General features: G+C 43.1%; 1 protein-coding gene across 4 annotated transcripts in view; it reads right to left on the bottom strand.

Annotated features, from left to right (window-relative positions):
* satb1b (SATB homeobox 1b) overlaps window positions 1-20,209 on the bottom strand; it is a 59,217-nt gene extending 39,008 nt beyond the window's left edge. Inside the window, exons 1-4 of one of the 4 annotated variants that reach the window (XM_085472224.1) lie at window positions 19,796-20,209; window positions 6,274-6,512; window positions 3,326-3,502; window positions 2,332-2,458 (exon numbers count right to left, since the gene is read on the bottom strand). In XM_085472224.1, the coding sequence (XP_085328350.1) occupies window positions 2,332-2,458; window positions 3,326-3,502; window positions 6,274-6,487 (518 nt within the window). In that variant the 5' untranslated portion in view covers window positions 6,488-6,512; window positions 19,796-20,209. Of the gene's footprint in view, window positions 1-2,331; window positions 2,459-3,325; window positions 3,503-6,273; window positions 6,513-8,171; window positions 9,486-11,773; window positions 11,789-19,795 lie in introns of those variants that run through there. The other 3 variants (XM_085472225.1, XM_085472223.1, XM_085472226.1) reach the window with 3 other exon arrangements.
* Window positions 20,210-20,447: the final 238 nt, after the last annotated feature.

Here is a 20,447-nt window from a genome sequence, read left to right as displayed (position 1 = left end):
TCACGTTAAACCTGGCTAGAGACGTGAATAAGAGAGCGATGAGGGCGCATGAGATGCTGTGTGTGTGTGTGCCTGTCCATAAATCTGTCAGCCGGTGTGTTGAAAATGTTATGAGCGAGGAGAACAGAAAAGGGATGCACACCACATCTGCTACTAAGAAAACATACACATGCACACTCTAACACACAAACAATGGATTTTCCAGAACACCTTAAACTGCTCCAGCAGCTAGAAAGCCTCTGGGGAGACGGAAGTGAACAAGAGGAGGGAGAGTGGGAGAGAGAGACAGGCAGAGAGAGAGAGAGAGAGAGAGGGGGGCAGCGGAGAAAGACAGCTATCCATGCATTCAGGGGCTAGCAAGCCGGAAATAAACACAACCTTCTGTAGTCTGGCTGGTGGACGTGTTCACATCAGTCGCCGTGCCTGTGTGTGTGTGTGTGCGTGTGTGTGAGTGCTTCATTGGTGGAGGTGGGTGGTGATGGTGTTGGTGGCGGGGGAAACAGAAGGAGAGGGAAGAGAAAAGGAAGAGGCAGAGCGAGGTAGAAAAAGAGTAGAAACAGCTCTCCAGAGGGTTGCAGAACACTGGGTTAGCGTGCAGCTGGCACAAGCCTCCACACCAGAGCCAGTCGGCTGTTTGTGTGCGCGCGCATGTGTGTGTGTGTCCATGAGTGCATATGAGCCTGTTTGTGTCCATGTCTATAAATGCTTGTATGCTCTTGCCGTGTGTATAAATATGACAAAGCCTCACACCTACAGAGAATAATTTAGCATACAATATGGTGAGCAATGACAGGAGAAAGCTAGCAGTATTCAGTATAGTAAAGGTTTCATCTTCATCATTCACAATGTAGACTCAAAAGAAATATATTTTGCCTAAAATATCCGCGGCAGCCAGGTTTATTTATGGAACTATTTCAGGTGAGTCATTTTTAGCCACGCAGTCACCGACCACATTCGTTTATTTGGTTTTTTTGGAGCTGAAGCAGAGCTTGGTTTAAAAACGGTTATTTACTTATCATATTTCACGTTTCCACTGCAACATGTTAAAAATCACTCAGCGGTTAATTTCATAGAATCACTTCTCAGCTATGGATAAGCTAGATTGTTACCAAGAGTTCGAATTCTCCGGAATCTGTGTTCTGATCAATTAATCAGTGGTTTTTTTTGGTTTATGAATGGGTTTTTCCCACTTCCTGGAAACGGCCAGTCTGAGTAATAATGTTTTTCTCGGTATTAAACACGTAAACTGGCACATGCTATATGTGTTATTGCTAGAAGCAGAGATTGAGAGGTTGAGATTGAGATTACACAGTTCATTAAAAAAAGGTCTAATTTATGTATTTTTAATTTGGCCTGCTGTGGTATTTATCTAACAGATTTTGGTGTGAACTGTCCAGTTTGGGAGATGTCAGCTGATGTCCCGTTTGAATCATGGTCAATTCACACAACAGCAAAGAAGCTAGTAGTAGCAGAGCTTTTAAGGTAAAAACAAAGCTTTTTAAAAGCCTTAATTTAGGACAAAGTCAAGAAAAAAGTAATTGAAAGAAACTGCTGATTTTAAGTCTTGAAAATCACGCTTATTTACAAAAATGCTTCAAAATAACCACCCAAGTGAGTGCCCGCATGTGTTTCAAGATGGCTGCCAAGTTGCTTACTTGAAGGACTTGTGACACATTTGAAAAGTTGACCATCTCTCTTTCCAGAAAACCCCCCCAAACACTTTTAACTTCAGCCGTTCACTGTGTCACTCTCTAAAAGGGACACAAAAGGCTTATGCTAGTGACAAAAACACCACCAGCACATGTAATAAACAGTGTGATAAACACTGACGGTATCTCCTTTGCCTGAGTTGTACTGTTTGCTAGCTGCACCAATCTTTTGCGTGGCGGATGTAGACAGCAAAAAGAAAATAGTTCCTACACGAAACTACTCACAGCTAGGTTGGTGGACTGTTTTGAGCAACCAGGTTATGATTTCCAGAAATACATATTGCTGCTGAGTTTTGTTTAATTATGTATTGTCTTGGCATTTTTGCACCACAAGATATGTGTCATTTATTTCCATTATACCAATGAGAAGGCAGACATTTCTACAACCAATATATCTTCAAAACGCTGAAACTCACATCGAAATTATCTAGATGGATAAACAGCGCAACAGATCAGAGGGGGGAAAATGCTAATGTGATCATGACTAACTGTTCTCTTCAAACACAGTTTTGTGGTTAGCACTCAGGTAAGAATATGTATGAACATGTGCACACATTCTGGGCTGGTGCAACTGTAAATATTCCGGTGCACATGTGCCCAAACTTGTGGATTGGTTGCTTACCTGTGCAGCTGGATCTTAAGTGTGACCACGTGGTAGACGTCCTGCAGCATGTCTGCCACTGTGGCGTCTGGTGCGTCTGTCACATATGACAGTGGGACGGGGTTCCACTTCCCCACCTGAATCATACCTGGATGATGCAAAACACATGCAGGCACACATAAATATGGACAAAATGTGGAAACGCATGAAAAAAAATCACAGATTTGGAAACAAAAGCACAACAATGGACACAGAAGCAAATAAATCAGCACAAAGCTCGCTTTCACTGTTCATTTCAAAGCCGTAAACATGTACGGTAGGAACGAAGCCACGCATAGATACCCCCAGGAGCATTCCGGTGCCATAAATGCTCTTTATTTCCTTAATTTTCACTGAAATCGCAACAACCACGCAGGAATTTTTCCTGAGAGTGCTTTTAAAACAGTGGCAGCCCGCACAGCAGAAAGAGAGATGGAAGACTGCTCATGAGAAAGGTGGCCTAGAATGTGTATGTATGTGCAGCGTGATGGACAGCCTATAATAAAAGAGCATGCATCGAGGCACCTTGAAACAGCCGCACTCAGCCTACGTGTGCTCAAGTGCAATTAGCAGACCCTTTCCTCCACCTGCCCCTCCCACCCACTGTCACCGAGGGTATATGTATATAAATATATACAATATGAGCACTCAAGTGAATGTGCATGTAAACATTTTACTGTGCAGCTAGCCTCTGTGAGAGTGCGAGGATACCTCTGTGTGGGAATATGTAGCGTATGACCCCTGGGAGACTTTCTGGGATCAGTGTCAGGTTGTGTTACTGTGGCTTCAGATCTGCTGGCGGTAAGCTATTATGGTCACAGAGTGTATGTGTGTCTGTAGGTTTGAGTGAGTGTGTGTGTGCACAAGCACCAGCATGTCTGAAAATGCTGTAGAAAAGACGCTGATAAGCATAAAAGAAGAGCGTCAGATCAGAGAAGAAAGAGATGACAATGATGAGAGTGGGTGAGGGGGTTACCTTTGGCCTGGGCTGCTGAGCTGTGGGAGTAGCCCAGTGACAGCAGGGCCATCTCGATGAGCTGGTTGAAGAGCATGTCCTTGCGCACCAGGACAAATTCAGCGTGCTCCTCCTTGCTGTCAAAATCCATGGGATTCTCGTAGTGCTCGACCACACAGAACACAGGCAGCATGTTGCCTGCAGACAAAGAGACACAAGCCATTTCTTCACATGCAAAACTCTGACCTTCAGTCCTCTGTTTGCAGAGGAATGGGATTAAAATTTAGTGCAGATGATTAAGTTACACTGAGGTTGGCTGTCGAGGGATTAGAAGTGAACATCCAGGTTTAAGCTCTGAACACAAGTTTGGACCACAAAGGCATATTTCATCTTTTATAGGGCAATTTCCTTCAATACCTTCACCTCTTTGTCCCATTGCCAAACTCTATGATCAGCTTGAGGGATCAAATATTACTTGGGTGCATAATTTTAGACACAGAATTTGCTTCGTCTTTTAAGAAATTGCCCTCTTTTTTCTTTCTTTTTTTTCCATTTCCATCATCTCCCCCCTGATGCTTTTTGCTCCAAATTCCCATTTTAAGATTCATTTTAAATGTTGTAGCATTCCTTCATGTTGCCTAAAGCTTTAAGATGATGACATAATATTGCAGAGGTGTTGCACTATGGCCTGCACTGATTGGTATTGCTTGTGATAATGATAACCTTAACCGCGTGTGAACAAACATGCCGCAAAAAACAGAAAGTCTCGTCTCTCTTTTTGGCACAATACACAGTTTATTCACTGTCAAGGTGCTGGGATCACATTAGCCTTTTTCCCCTTGACTGCCAACCCAAAATCATCTTCCCATGATGCAGCGCTACAAATCCCGAGCCACCTCTGCGCCCTGAGGTTTACGAGTCTGTGTCAACAGTGGCTCTGCTGTTAGGTGGAATGAACAATCCTTGTCCAAAGACTGTCAAATGTTCAAGGGACCAACTGTGCAAATATCATCCAATATGCCATTTTGGCTAAAATAACAGGCGTGAAATTTAGACTTTGAGGGCACAGGGGCGGCTTGGCCTTTTGAAGTTTTAGTCTGAATAAAAACAGAAAGTCAAAATTATGTCAAAGTACTGACTGGAGGTAATCTTTTGCTTACTGTACTTTGTAAATGTTGCCCTGTTTCCCCACTTTTTCAGTAGGTCTCTGCTCTACCTGCTGCCACCTGGGAACGTTTCTTTACATACGCTGTAAGTGCAGATAGAAATGATAAACATTGCCATATTTTCTAATCCCAAGCATTCCAGAAGATGCACACAGCTCTGGCAAAACAATCAATAAGCCAACAGATGCAAAAGAATGTGCTGAAAGAGCTGCTTTTCTCCTCCCCTGATTTTAATAGATAAAGATCTAACAATAAAGACTGCTGTGCAGGTTCATTTGGGGGATCAATACTGGCTTTGTTTCCAGGGAGCCCAGAGAGGGCTGCGGTAAATAGTGTTTCGGGCTCGGACACAATGCCCACTGTGGGCCCTCTGCGAAGCCTCCGTGGCTGACCAGCCGCCTCTCTCGGCTGCTTCGCCCTTTTCTAAAATTTGACAAAAAAAAAAGGATGAGAGGAAAAAGAAGAGGAGGGGAGGGCAAAGAGGATGCTTGGAGGAGCAAACGTTGTAGGAGGCCAAGAGAAGCAGAGATGATGAAGGTGAGAAATTAGGCTCTCTCAGCTGGTGTGCAACACGTAGATAAAAAGCAGCGAATAAGAGAAATGGCCCATCCGAGGACACTCTCGCAGCTACATTCCAAGACTTCCTTAGTCCCTGTTGGCCAAAGAAAACCAAACCAGCCAAACAAACAAACATTTGAGCCCTCACAGCCAAGTGCTATTACAACTCCAAACCTGCAGGATTTCAAACTCAAAAAAAAAGAAAGAAACATAATCATAAAATGAAGGTTCACATATTGGATGGCTTTGCCTGGCGTGTTTTTCACAAGATGACACTGGTTATATTAAAAAGCTATGTCATAATCTCAAAGTAAAGGCTCCCTTTAAGCAGCAATGGCTCTTAAAGGACTGAAACTTTCCCTTAATAAACAAATGTCAGAGCAGGAGTGCCGGGGTTGGAGAGAGCAGCAGTGACACAGCGCTATGCAGCAGGGCACAGGAATAATTCTCACAGTGCTTTTCTATTAGCTATTGTCTGGGCAAATAAGTGGGAGTGTGTGTGTGTGTGTGTGTGTGTGTGTGTGTACTGAGATGACTAAAGAAGCATTGTAAAAAGGTTTAAGAGTTTTGGAGAGCATGCAGGGGTGGTGGTGGGTGGAAGGTGCTGTGTGTGTGTGTGGGAGGGGGCCTATTTAAACTGCATTTAAATTACTTTCCTCTTTTTACATTGGTTATGTTTCCTCTCAGTCATTACAAATACACGCAGAGCTGCGTATACTTTATTTGTATTGCATGCGGCTGATACAGGCTGGCACTGCGGCTAACATTTAACACCTTCAAGATTATCTTGTTGTGTATAAAGGACAACTATAAAAGATGTCAAAAAATAAGGCCTGAAAGTAAATGGTTATTTTGAATTTAAAATAATTTTGTCTGTAAAATAACAAAAAGTTTTTTTCTTAAAAGAAAAAAGCAGTGAAAACATTTTCCGATCATTTGTTTTTCCTACCAACACTTAACCCCCCTAAAATATTCAGTTTTCTGTCATATAAAAGAAATAAAAGCAGAAACTATTCTAATTTTAGACGCACATATTTGGGATATGTGCTTGATCACTTGATTTGCGATTAATTTTCACCTGTGTGATTAACGCACAAAGCGCCACACAATTTCCCAGGACCCAGAGGGAAGTCTTCAAATTGATTATTTTTGCCAATAAACACTCCAAAAAACAAAAAAGAATACAATTATATGTTTACAATTATTCTCAATAAATTCCTTTTGATCCGTTTCGGTCTTTCTTACCTTTCTTATGGCAGGTCTTCAGCAGATGGCTGGTGGGTTTGTACGGGACCCCTCCGAGTTTGGTCCCGGTGCTTCCCAGCCTGGCCCGTCCCAGGGGGCTGCCGTTCTGCTCCAGCCGGGGCAGCTTGGCCGGCGGGGCCTTGGCGTCTGCCATGCTGTTGACCAGCTCTGAGTTCTCCTTGCCCAAACACGTCTCGCTGAGATGTTCCATCATTCTCAGCACCTCAGCTCACTATCACCTGGGGGAGGCAGAAACAGCATGTAATCAGCTGCCAGGGGAGATATGTGTGTGGCATAAAAGAAGCAGGAGAATGAAGAGTTGCCATGTGATACAAAAGGGGCAATGAACGCAAAATCTTTTGTGTTGATATCACTGACATGTGAAGATGTGAAGGGACATTTTTATAGAGCAAAAAAAAGTCCTTTAAGTAATTGAGACCTCTGAAAACGGACCCATTACGGCAGTAACTGTCAATTCGCCTCGGTTATGATGACTCGGGCCGCGGTGATGTCATCTTGCTGCTGTAATGTTCCAATTTTTTAACGCATGTATTATGTATGGGTGTCCCGCTAGAAATTCCCATGCGAGCGGAGGCAAACAGGCCGAGGTTTTAGAGCAAATACATTAATTTGCTGGGAGATTCCACTTCAATAAATACAGTACAGTTCAAGGAACAAGGTTGTGCTGCGGAGCACGCACGGAAGGGGAAACTAACGTAATTCAGTTTGTGAGTCACTTTGTGTGGCTTACCATTCGTGACGCAGCTTGGAGAAAAAAAGAAAGAAGGCAAAAGGCCGCACTGTCATTTTGTTGTGACAGACAAACAAAATCAGTTACAAGCTTTTACAGGTGTGAACTTTATTTTTAGATTCTGCAAGTGCAGCGAAACACCCGTGGCGAGCAATGAGTTTACAACTTTAGGATGTGGGGGGGAGAAAGCAGCTTGAGGAAACTCCAAAACAGGCAGTAGCTGACTCATGAGGGTAGTCATCTAAAGTGGGAAAGAAAAGGGAGGAAGAGACAAAAAGGAAAGATGGAGGATGGCTGCTTTACCCACAGGTGTGCTTACACACACAAACACACACACAGCTTCCTACATCATTCGAAGTGCTCGGGCAAACTTTGAAAATCTGATCAATAATAATAGTAATATGAATAATATTAGGTCACAACAGAAAAATAATTATTCGTGGTGGTTAGTGGGTGCCGGTGGACTGAACTGGAATGCTGTTGTCAAAGAGTGAAAAGGGCAAAATCATCCACCCCCACTCAAAAGATCATGAACTCCTCGATTCATAACATCCAATGAAGCAACTAATTCCCCACAGAGAGGGAGCCAAAGGAATCCAGACCCGGATACAGTCTGGATCCAGGTCAGGATTTTTATATGACCTTAAAACACAAAAACTCTTTGAAGTCTTTACCACTTATTATTATTCAATTTTTTTTAAATCCAATAAAAAAATTGTAATATTATAAATAAAGCTACCCAACAATATAGAAAATGATTAAATTAGTCTTTTGATGCAAAATAAAGTGCTATGTACACTATTGAATCAGCAAATATGATAAGATGATGTATATTTTTCTGCATCATCAATATTTTAACTGTAAGTACCTAAAAGTACTGCTAAAGTTTTAGTACTTGTAGACTTTGACTTAAATAAAGAGTTTAACCACTTTGTAAAAGAGTTTCTTAATACAAAACAAGTCACAATCAATTCATCAAACACTGCTTTCTACAAGGCCCCCCTTGCTTTGTTCTGGGCCACCCCATTTACAAAAATCCTGGACGCCCCTGCTCAAAGGGGGGTGGGAGTTAAGAGAGGAGAAGTTGAGTTTAAAAAAAAAAAGAAAGAAAGAAAAGAAATAGAAAAGAAAAAAACTTCAAACCAACCTGAACCGCAGCACTTCAGCACTGGAGAGCATATAACACCGGCTGGAAAACGCTTCTTCTTCAAGTTTGGCCAGGGTAGAAAAGATAGAAGAAGAAAAAGGAAAAAAGAAAGAAACCCCCCCTCCCCAAAAACAACTCCCGGTTCCTCTCTTGTTATCTCTCTACGTGTGCATGACAGCGAGGGGTTCCCAAAATCAGTGTTTAAAAAGATGCTTTCTCCTGCTCTTCTTGGCGGAGGACTGGCAGGCGGTGCGAAAAAACAACAACAACCCGGGTCTGTGCAAGGGAGGACGAGGTCGAGATGGACCGTGATAGGCGAACATTGGTAAGCGGTTGTGCGTGTGCGGCAGGAGCGGAGAGAGACAGGAGTGTGCAGCCCTGACGTTACAGCCAATTCCGTCCAAGTGGAGGAAAAAGGACGGCAACGGAAAGCGTTAAAACCGGCGACATTTAGCAACGCTTACAAGTGAAGGCGACTTCGGCTTTAGTTCGCAGCACAACATCCAAAACGGCGAGCAGGCAGCCGCACAGTACGGCCAGCACGAACCACAAGCACCTCGGACACAGTTGTAACAACAACAACCGCCGCCGAGACCTAACAAACCCTCGCTGTGTGTGTTCACGGAGGGACTACGGGAAAAAATAGCTCAGCGTCGGCTTAGCTAGATTTGACTGCCGGCAGACTGAGAGAGAGCAAAAATACTAAGAAGCGACTGTGTGAGCTTGCCATGGAGGCGATGTGGAGACGATATGCGGACAGTCGAAACAGGTTCGCAAAATAAAACAAGGAGAGGGGGGTCAAAAAGTGCGGTTTACTTTCCGATGCCGAGGATGAATAAGGCTCGCTGTGGATGCATAAGAGAGCTGCCTTGATAGTAATAGTAGGAGGTGTCCTGTTGGCTGGGGATTGGCGTCCGGACGGAGCTCCTCTTTCTCTCTATCTCCCTCTCTGTCTCTCCCCCTCTCACTCCGTCTCTCCCTCTCTGTCCCCATTAAATTATTAGTTGTATTGACTCATCACTCCCCCCTCTCCTCTCCTCGCTGCTGGTGCTGCCGCTGCCTCTGCTTTCCTTCTCTCCTCCTCATTTCAAATGGCGTGGTAAGAGGGGGTAAAAAAATAGGGTAAAAAAATAGAAGAAAGGATGGGGATGTGTGTGTGTGGGAGAGAGAGCGCAGGAGATGGGGTGTAAAGTGTGTGAGAATAAGAGAAAATAAGAGGAATAATCCCCTCACACACCACCAGCACCAGCAGCCTTCCCTATTAAAATCAAAACAGATTATTCCTCCGCATCTCAGGCAGGAAAAGTCCTGGCGGAGACAAAGTGGAGAAAGTGGACCGGGAGCGAAACCACACACACATAAACACACATGCATTCACACACACTCACTAATACACACACAACGGGGAGGAACGGTGGTGCGATTTCCGGCTGTGCGCGCAGGAATTTTTAATCAGCTTGATTAGAGTGAGGCGGTCCTGCATTTATTACCGAGTAACACACAGATGCTCACACACACACGCGCGCGCGATACCTTAATTTATGATGTGTTTTATTTATTTATTTATTTCAGGACTTTACTTTGGGCCAAATGTATAGTTTTTGTTTGACAAATTAATCTACATCCAGATGAAGTCAGAATAGCAAAATAAGTAAGGTGGCTGGCCCTTTGAGACAAACTGAAAGCAAAACGTAAAAGTGAGAAAAAATTTAACAAATGCTGTGTTTGCAAAAAACAAAACCCATTTATTTAAAACTCCAAAATAATCTCATAACTAGGAATAAAAATAAATTTTTGCAGAGTAGAAATATTGTTTGGAGTTTGATCCAAACCATACACCAAATATATTTAAGGCCACTTTAAATGACCTCAGGATGCAAATATGATGACTGACCATAACTGACCCTGCTTTAGGTCTGAGCTTTAACATTAACCATTTTGCTTTGTCTCATACACATAAGTACCTATAATGTTCCTATTCCATGTGTGGATTACTGATCACAGTTGATTGTGCTGATGTTTATCTTGGCAGACACACATTTCCAAAATATATTTTTAATCTCAAGAGTCATATTTTCCTAGTTAAATAAAGACTAAATAAAAATATAAAAATAAATACGCTACAAAGTAATATAAGAAATTACACATATAAGTCTAAAAAGCAGATAATAGCTTTATTTCAAATAAAAACTGACTACATATTAATATATTTATTTACATTTTCCACCCTTACAGCAATAATATACAATTTAGACTCATATTTTTGTATTAATATGTACGTTGGTTGTTTATCAACTTGAATATTAAGCTTTAGTGATTTCTCAGGGCTATTACTGACTTATTGCTTTGTAAATAGTACAAGTAATACAGTTTTTTTTTTAAAAGCAGTCTTCATTGCCACATCTCTCATTTCCCTCTCTCAACATTTAGCTTTCAGCAGTCTTCCCATATGTGCTAAAACTTTACCTCCACTGCAAGTTAGACCAAAATATTAGATGAGCTAATCTCTGTTGATATTGTCAACAAAAACCCTGAACAGGCTGATGTTAAGCTATTGTCATTATTTTGTAATTATTTCTCAAACCAGTCCCTGCTGGCCGAACTGCCAAAACATCACACAAGTTAATCTGTTGGTATTGTCAATAAAGGCCTGATCTGGTGTTTTTACCGAACCATTAAGGTGACCCAATAATAAGATCCTCACTCTGACTTCATGAGAAAAAGGTCATTTTAATGATGGACACACCCACACATGGTGTGAGGGGTGGCATATCTGACTCTCCATCTTTAGATCCTAGAAAGAGCCAGATGGGGGAGTGTGTGAGGCAAAGTTCAGCGTTGAGAATACATGGGGAAATAGATTTTGCACATTAAATGAAAGCATGGGGACACTTGTTTCATAAAAAGCGTGCTTTTCTTCACACTTAACATAAGGTGTGGCTTTGTCATCAGGCCAGTGTGTACATCAAAGAGAAATGAAGAAGCACGTCTGTCCAGGCTGTGCAAGAACAAAAACAGGAAACCAACAGAAAACAGGAAGTGTGTGTACCTATCACATCGACAGAACCTGAATGTTGTCGATCGTGGAGGTCAGGTGTGCATGAAGTGCTACATAATGCTACATGCTGACTTACGATGTGTTTGCAGGGTTGATAAAGCTCATCCCCGCAAAAAAAAAAGAAAAAAACAGACTGCAAATCGTCTCACACAAAGCTGCTGTTTCATAAACAATGCATCCCGGCAGTTGTAAGCATCTTAGCTTAGCCAGTGACGGCAGTCGGAGAAGCCCGACAAAGAAAATGGTTCTAAATTTACATAAAGTGCTTCTTTTAGGCAGGGAAAGACCTGGAGGTCTTTAAAATAAAGCCAAACCTGGAACCGATCAAAAAAAACAATCACGGAAGAAGTGATGCATCACAGTTACACCTCTCATTCACCCCCCTGGTTGTGAAACTAAATCATTGTTCCACCCACCTTTGTGGGGTCAAAAGTTTGTTCATTTTAAAATACATTTGTGTCCAAAAACACTGCATTAGGAATTCATAGCAGGAGGCCATCAAAGAGGCTTTTAACGGAAAAAAAAAATGCAACGTGAAACTCACCTTTCGGACCTGAGATGGAACGTCTTGCAATATTGACACCTAGTTAGTGTGAGGTGTAAGTTTTGAGGAGGCGGTTGCATTTTAAAAGGGTCCCACGTCGTATGTGGTTTTTTTAACAGGAAGTAGAAGAGTTGTTGAAAATGCTGATATGCGACCCCAGCATGTTTGAATTCACGTGCAGAGGCTGTCACTCAAAGATTCAGCAATCAATTCTTATCTCCACCAGTCTCTGGTTTTCAGTGAGCTGCCAACACTTGCATTAAACCCAGCTGTGGTGTGCAGTGTGGTTAAAGGACCCAAACTGTGGAGTAAATACTATTTATACATCTTCAGAGATTCATATTATTCAGCAACAAGACTTCCACCAAGCCCTTTAAGACATAAAAGTCACGAATGGATTATTTGTAAGTTTACCACATCATAGATACATGAAAGTAAAGGACATTTGACTTTATTTTTCATGAATAGAAATAATAATCATGAATATCGTGTGTGTGTGCATGCATGCGCCTCCTTTTCAGGTTCTCTGTGATTTGTACTAACATGAATCTGACAGGCTGGAGCCCCCCTACACCCACACCTTCTCTTCAGCAGATTGCTTTGCATCACCTCGGCTTGCACAGCATTGCTACTCAACGTTCTGCACGTTGACATGTTTTCCACGTTTGACATGTTTTACATGATGTTCACGGCAGCGGCTCCCGTTCCTCTCTCTTTCTTTTTTTTAACCAGTTTTTTTCTTCCTTGGCCGTCGTTAGCAGCATCCGGAAAACAGGAGCGATGGTGAAAGCGAGCCATTGTCGGCAAATGCTCTTTTCTATCTGGCATGACGCAAGCAGCCGCAGTCATTTCCACTGTGATTGTCGGGCACCATCAGAGAGCATCGATAACCCCTGCCAGGCCTTGGCACCGCCAACAGGTGCCGGCACTGCCAGCTAGGTTGGCACCGACGTGGCTGTGAAAACCCTCTGACATCCAGAAGGGCACAGATTTGCACTGAATGCACCACTGAATCAACACTGCTGATTATCAATTAACATATACCGTTTTGTATCACACAGAAAAGAGGGAAAAATGGGTTTTGAAACACAGAAAGCCGTTTTAAAAATACTAGCTGTGCGGTGTTATAATCATGTGCTGAATGCAGATTTAGCTCTGTTCAAGGTGGGTTTTTACAAGCCTTGTGTGGCTTTGTGTTGGGGAGATGCATGTACACAAGTGTAATTGTTCAGGCAGGATTTTGTGCCTGATGGCTACATTTGTAAAGAAATCATGAAAAATGACATGACAGACTGGATGCTAAAGAGACACCTCATATTTAAATAATATTAAAATATATTTCACCCTCAGTGTGTGCATTATCACAGGTACCGCGTGTGTTTTTTTCCCATAACACACTTATCAGTGGTATCATATCTGGCCCGCTGCTTTTTAAACCACACGTCCCTGAAGAAATGAAGTATTATGTGCCTTTCATTTAAAAGGATACTAATCATTGGCACACAAAAGGGGGAGAAAAGGCTGAAAATGAATAAGAAAATATATTATTGTTGGCTCAGCATCGAGAGGCGTCTTTATTTAGTGTGTCAAGCGAAGCGGCAGCGCCATCACTTACTCTACGTAGGTGTTGTGATGTCTTCATGCTCACCACTTGTGATGCTTCTAATGGGAATTAATGCGATTATTTGGTTACTAATACAAATTAGTCTGCGGATCCAGTCTGAGCAAACACACAGACGCAGCATGGGGGTTAGCGCTGTCACTGGTTCGACTTTGAGCTCTTTCTGCAAGTGTCTCGCGCAACAAAAAAAACACACACACATAAACATAATAGTATTATTAGAGGCTGAAGAGGATTTAATAATCTGTCGAGGAAACGTGTCAAAACACGCCTGCATCAGTGTGGGTGCGCAGACGAACCTCAAAAATATGTCATGTGCAGAGAAAAAATGAAAACAAGGGTGTTGTACAGTAGATGCCGTGCAAAACCAAGAAGCAGTTAAATGAGTAGCAAAAAAAAAGCCACAAAAATAAAGCGAACCTCTTTTCTAAACAAGAGCACAGCACTTGGTGCAGAATTGATTTTTCTATCATGAATGAATTCAGGAAAAAGGGAGGCGTTTGACTTGTTTAGTGCCACTGACATTTCTTTGACAGTGTGTGGGCAAATAAGTTTCAAAAGGCGCTACAGACTCCACTAACCCAACCCAGAATATTACACTTTCTTAACAATACAAGCGCAATGTGTCATCATTTGGTTCGATGCTGTCTCAGAGGTGCTCATTGTTTTCTCAGAAATGTTTTTTTAAGAGTGACCGGTTTCACCCTTGGTCTGTGTGTGTGTTCGCTGTCACAGGTACTGCTTGCGTTTTCCTGTTGCGCACAGACAGCTCGCATTCAGCTCTGTACAGAGCTCAGCTTTGAGGTGGTTTATTAATATTTACATGTAAGACGTAAAGAGCTACTTACACAGCTGCTGCGAGGTGACCACAAAAAGACAAACTACTCCGCCGTGAATATATCCTTCAGCTCGAATTAGTTCCGTGTTTTCAATTAGCTTCTCATACAAGGAGTGTGGCTTTCAATTAGCGGCAGGAGAAGGTGATTTCTACATTTCTCATATGTCCGCACTTTGGTGTGGGAGGAGGCAGAAAAGAGAGAAAGAAAGAACAAGGGGGATGTAATGAACTGAGAGTCGGCTCCTAAGTACTTAATTGTTTTATAATCACATGAAGTCGACAGAAATAGAAGCAGAGCAAGTGGTCTCCACCTCAGGCCTGCTGACAGGAAGGCCTAACGCCAGTTCCCCTCAGAGGGTCTCGGCGTCGCTGCAGACAGCAGACCCCACGAGGATTTCCTCCCTCCCCATTTCTGATACACAGACAGATCGACCGCTGCACTCCCACCTCTTGTTTTCAGGTTAAAACTCTCCACACCCAGCAGCCACCCCCGATGGCGTGTGGTGTACACTGTACACTGTGCAGCTCCCACACAGATGCACGCCACACAGACAGACACATGTACATCCGCTCAGTGGTGGCGAGCGTTTTTCCGCGCCGTTTGTAACGAGGCCCCTCTGCCCTGGAAGTTCGTGCCTTTTGCCCGAACCCGTGACCCCGGCCATCAGGATAATATTGGCTGTAATGACCGCCGAGCAGCGCCGTGTCGGTTCAAGCCCATGTCAGGCCTCCTCACAGGAATCTGCACTAACGATTCAAAGCCAACATCCCCACCCAGGCGCACCCAGAGGACCCTTCACCGCCTTGTTTATCACCCCCCTCCCTCTCTTGCGCCTCTGCGCCTTTATCGAATTATAAAACCAATTAGTCATAGAACAATCAACAGGCATCAGAGGCAGGGCCCTGTTTGGAGAAATTACTTTTCTGTCACTGCGTGCTGGACGCCGGTCGTCACATGATCAAATAATTAAACTCTAATTTCTGCCTCGTGGACGGCAAAAAATAAACAATTAATAGAGTTAGAGAGACACGGGTGTTAGTGTGTGAGAGGCAGAAAGAAATACTGAAGACGGCTTTGTGAGAGAGGGCACGCTGAAGGGGCGAGAAAGGTTGTCATGGCCCGCTGGGTTTTTCCTGAAGTGGGTGAGAGGCGGTGAAGGGCACAGTTCCCCTGGCCTTGTGAGGAGTGTTAAGGAAATGAGGGCAGGTGACGGGATGGTGTTACTCGCCTCAGTGTGCAAGAAGTGAGGCTGCAGTGAGTTGAAGGGAAAAAAGATGGCACGCAAGCGTGTAAGGAAACCGCACTTAATATTCAGGCTTAGGCAGAAGTATTGAATAAGAAGCACAGACTTAAAGATGTGTTTCTTTATCTACATATTTTTCTTTGCATATTTAATCCCTTGTCAAAGGATGCATCATCCATCCACTGACGAACAAAACAGTTGATAAGGCAAATGTGTGTGTGTGTGTGTGTGTGTGTGTGTGTGTGTGTGTGTGTGTGTGTGTGTGTGTGTGTGTGTGTGTGTGTGTGTGTAAGACAGAGAGTACAGTATCTGTTGAAATTGTTTCATTGGGGTATGTGGGTGGGTATTAACAACCTGATCTTAGCGGGATGCGCTTTCCTCTAAATCGCTGTTTTTTTTCCTCCCTCTGAACAAAGGATTCAGAAAAACCTACACAGATCGGATGAAGACAAGCATCGAATGAAAGACAATGAGGGTTTTTTTCCCTCTTGAGAAAAAAAACATACGATTAGACCGGTAATAATATGATTTGAATCATGAAAACTTGAATGTGTTTGCGTCTGTAATTTATATTTGATACAGGAGCATGAAGCACAATAAAGAACAAGAACACACACCCCCCAACTCCAAACTCCAAAAAAAAATCTAACATAAGAGGGGTGTCATTTCATAAAAGCGTGACAAAACCAATGTGACGGACTTCGGATATTTTTTTATGTCCCAGGGAGGACACGCCAAGCCATTCAGCGAACGGGGCTGACTGTGGGGACCCAAAAACAATATGATGCTTTTATCACTAAGCCAAGGAATCTGGATCAACAGTATGCAAAGCATATGCCAAAATAAATGCAGTTGAACATGCCGGGACAACATAACCCACCCCTGTTTCTTTCTTATAGAAAACTTTCCAGATAATGACAAAATGAGCTGTAACTCCTGAATCACACACACTAAAAGCATGCACCCAGGGTGGTATGTCTGTAACTGACAGGGGGGGGCTTTCTTACATTTTTGAGCCCTGGAATGCAGCAGTCATTATTAACTCACCAGCGTTTTCTTATTCCACACTAGTTGTAACACGCCACCAAAAAGAAAAAACGGGGAAAAAAAGAGGGAATCATTGTTATCTTTCTCCTCTATTAGCAATCATAACAGAGCTATTTCATACAGAGGAGGCATGGCGGGGTGTGTGGAGGGATGGAATCCCCAAAGAGCCACACATTAAAAAACGAGACAGGCCTCTTATTTACTGGCGACAGTCTAATAAATACATTTGCTGGCAGCTAAACAGGTATTTACTCTGCTCCCTACCACAGGTATAATTTCACTGTTTGCTGAGCTGTTATTTTGCTACAGCGATAATTATCGAGGTGGTAAAGAAAGACGATTAATGGTTTTAGCCTGAGATATCAGCCTCAGCAAAGTGAGGAACAGCCCAGCTCTAAACTCCCAGCAAATACTCAGCGAGTGAGGTGGTGGTGGTGGGGGAGTTAATAAACAGCATCTTTTGCTGGAGGAATTCAAACAACAACCACGACACACAGCCGACACAGCAAAGCTTATGGAGACGTATAGGAGTGTCTGTTGTGTGTTTAGGGACAGCCTCTTTCCCTGAACTTTTTTGTCTAATTTTACTGAAAGCAATGATGATTGAGAGCATAATTCAATTTTAAAGCAAAGTGATGAAGCATTCCTAATATAATTTGAGTGCAGACTGCACAGCAAAAACAACAACAAAAATCACAACCTGTGCTCTCCGATGTCCACGCTAATTGGTGTCTCGGGGTCACCGGACAAACTTTCTGCTCCCGCTCACTCCTGACAACCTGCCCTTCAGAGTCTGTGAACCTGACACTGAGCGAGAGCACGGCAACGTGCAGACGCTGATATACACTTAACTAACACCACCTCCACCTGAGAGATAAGATTTAATTTGTCATCCTGCCAGTCCTAAGAAACCCTTTGACCTGACGACCTGAAACTGATGATTAAAAGAGATGTGATGCAGAAGCGTCACTGGGATTTAAAAGCAAAAGACGGTGAGAAAGCCCTGAGTGTTTGTGCACACTACACGCTGATTTCCTGCTATTACAACACTACTACAGTACAGTAAATGCCGCGTGCACTAGTTTCGATTAGTCGTAATGAAAACAAAACTAAGCTCTGAGGGGAAAAATCTGAGTATAACAAGGTTAAACCTGTAACTTAAAAGAAGAAGGGTGAGTATATTTAAATGTCTTCTCAGATCGTAGGTTTATTGTAAATCACGGTAGGGTTATTGTAAGAACTGGGAACACATTCAGAGGATTTCATTAGGCACTAATAAGCTGTAACAGATGTTTAAGCTTTACTGCTGGATCTGTGTGACCCAGCAGTATGAAGCAACGCTGACATCTTCACACTCTGATTCTTATCATTCCTGCTAAACTAGAACGAGTGGAGAAATTTTGCCAAACATATTGACATGGTATCGTATGTACACAAACATTTTTTGTGCCACTTTCACAACCGCAAGCTGATAAGGAGTGGTTGTAATGAAGGCGAGGAGTAATACCGAGAAGTTTTGCTTCAACGCTCACAAACTGCCGTTGAGGCTTTCTTCTGGTTGTCTGAGGACTTTTACAAGAAGTGACACATGGCAGCCCGAGACAGGAAAAAGGCTGTTTGTCATTGCTGTCTAAGGCACTGACCAGATAAGCCACAGAACCTTGAACTGCCACAGATCTGCAAAGATAAAAGGGAGAAAAATCACCGGTGTTGTGCCATAACCTGCTTTTTCCCATGCAGTAGTGCCACTCTTGACCTTGTAATTTGCACGTGCGTGAGCAACGCACATGACCTGACTACAGCAGCAACATGGTAAACAACCGGTGACACCGTGAAGTAATTATTATTTTTCAGAAAGCTATCAGATCAGGTCTCTGAAATGCAAAACGCCGCTAGATTATTATTATTTTGTATAAAATTAATTTCTCTGCACAATTGTCACAAATGATCACCCCTGTGCCACATCTTGCTTGTGCCTTAAACGCAAACTCTACTCTGTCTTACATGTGTGTATTTATGCTGATATCTATATATAAATAATCTCGAATATCTGAGTGAAAGCCACTGGCCTTGCTGCTGTGTGAAATGTCAGCTATTTTTCAAAAGGAACAGACAGAGAGTGAAACCTTTAAAAACCTGTAAACCACAGAAGATTGGTGCCCACGCATTTTGAGCACACTAATACATCTTCTCATAACTGCTCCCTATTCTCTATCTCTTTATCTAACACACACATAAACACACACACACAGGTCTGGTTGTACCTGAAATTACTTTATCAGCACTGTGACAAAAGCCATAAGGCAGACCAAAACAGCATTACCACGCCGACTCTGTCATCACATCCTCCTGACTGCCTCACGCCATGTCAAGCAGAAAGAAAGCAATAAAGTCATTTAATGTTTGTTTCCTTCTGAGTCTCTCACACCTTTTTTATACCTTGTTGGGCTCAGTCAGTGTTTTTTTTAAGAGTTACACAAAATGTTTCATGTCACAGCAGTAAAAATGTTGAAGCAAGTTGACACGTAATTAAATGGTAAGTATGTGGAGGAAATAAATGAAGTGGCTCTAATGGCCTAATAAAAAGTAGTAAAAGTAGATGGGCAGTTGGGCTGCAGTAGATTCATTTCTAATAGACGTGTCAGCTGTTTGATAGTACGCACTTCATTATAAGTAAGAGAGGAAGGCCTGATTTTGAAGTCTAGTATTTTCTACAAGATTCACGACTCGACGGAAAACTAAGCAACTTTCTGTGACACGGTCAGGCCAGGAGCAGCGGTGGCGATGGCTGCATCACTTCTCCTCCTCCTCTGCTGCGACGCAGAGTAAGTTGTTAAATGAATTAGAGGAGATGGGTGCACTTAACCCCGCGAATATCACGAGTGCTTTGCTTATTTGTGCAGAAACGACACGGGCCCGTTTAAATTTAGAAAGTTCTGAATGCGTGCGTTTAGGTTCGGCGTCACCGCTCACAATCTCGATTTTAATTTTATTTATTTTATTTTAAAAATCTCTCTGAAATATTAAATTCTTACAGCCACGTTTGGTCTGCGGGTTTTAAGTGATTTGGAAGATGAAGGTCTGCAAAATTGCTTTTAATTCATTTAGAGTATCTCACTCTTCTAATTCCAAGGAGACCCCCTTTTTTAATGTGACACGCAATAAAAATGTGATTTCAAACCCGTGCAGATGCTCTAATAAAGAGGCATGTGACAGAATGACAGCGGACAGCGATCACTTGAGCAGAAACAGTTTAGAGTAAGAGACCGTACCTTTAAAGTCAGCAGTCGCCCGACCTCTTGTTTTCCATCAAAAGTTGAACAATCTCTTGTCACTGCTCCACGGCGAGAGATCCAAAAATAGGCGACTGCTCTGTGGGAGGAAGAACTGCTTTTTTTAAAAAAAGAAAAAGAAAAAAAAGTCAAAAGTCCTACGGATGAGGAGGAGGAGGGGGTCGTCAAGTAGAAACCGCACTGGCGGAGGTTGGAGTGAAGTTGGGGAGCGCACACGGCTGATGGAGCGCAGAAACGTGAGCAACCGTGCGCTGCGGGCAGCGGGGGTGAAGAAGAGGAGAGTAGAGTAGCGGCATGTGAGGAGGGCTGCTTTGAGAGGGTGGCAGGTAAATGAACCGCCCCTCCCCGTTTCTGATGCTCAAATCGATGATTTGCCAGCTGTGGCGCAGCTTGTCTCATTGCCCCACTTTGGTTTTTACAGCCGCTCCTCTCCGACGCGCCGCTCTCCGGGGACAGAGAGCGAGCGAGAGAGAGAGCGAGAGAGAGAGAGAGAAGTCACTGCCAGGAGAGCTCTCACACTCATTCATTTTCATATTTACACGCCACATGTTTGCATGTCAAGAAGAAGAAGAAGGGAGGAAAAAAATGTCTGGTAAATAGTAAAAGTGCGCGCAGCGGCGTGCGTTTTGCT

The sequence above is a fragment of the Copadichromis virginalis genome, linkage group LG11, assembly GCF_057382275.1.
Source record: "Copadichromis virginalis isolate Kocher_CV1m ecotype Utaka linkage group LG11, C_Virginalis_male_GT1.1, whole genome shotgun sequence".
Taxonomy (NCBI): Eukaryota; Metazoa; Chordata; class Actinopteri; order Cichliformes; family Cichlidae; genus Copadichromis; species Copadichromis virginalis.
Note: the sequence above shows the minus strand (reverse complement) of the source record. Positions and strands in the feature narration are given on the sequence as shown.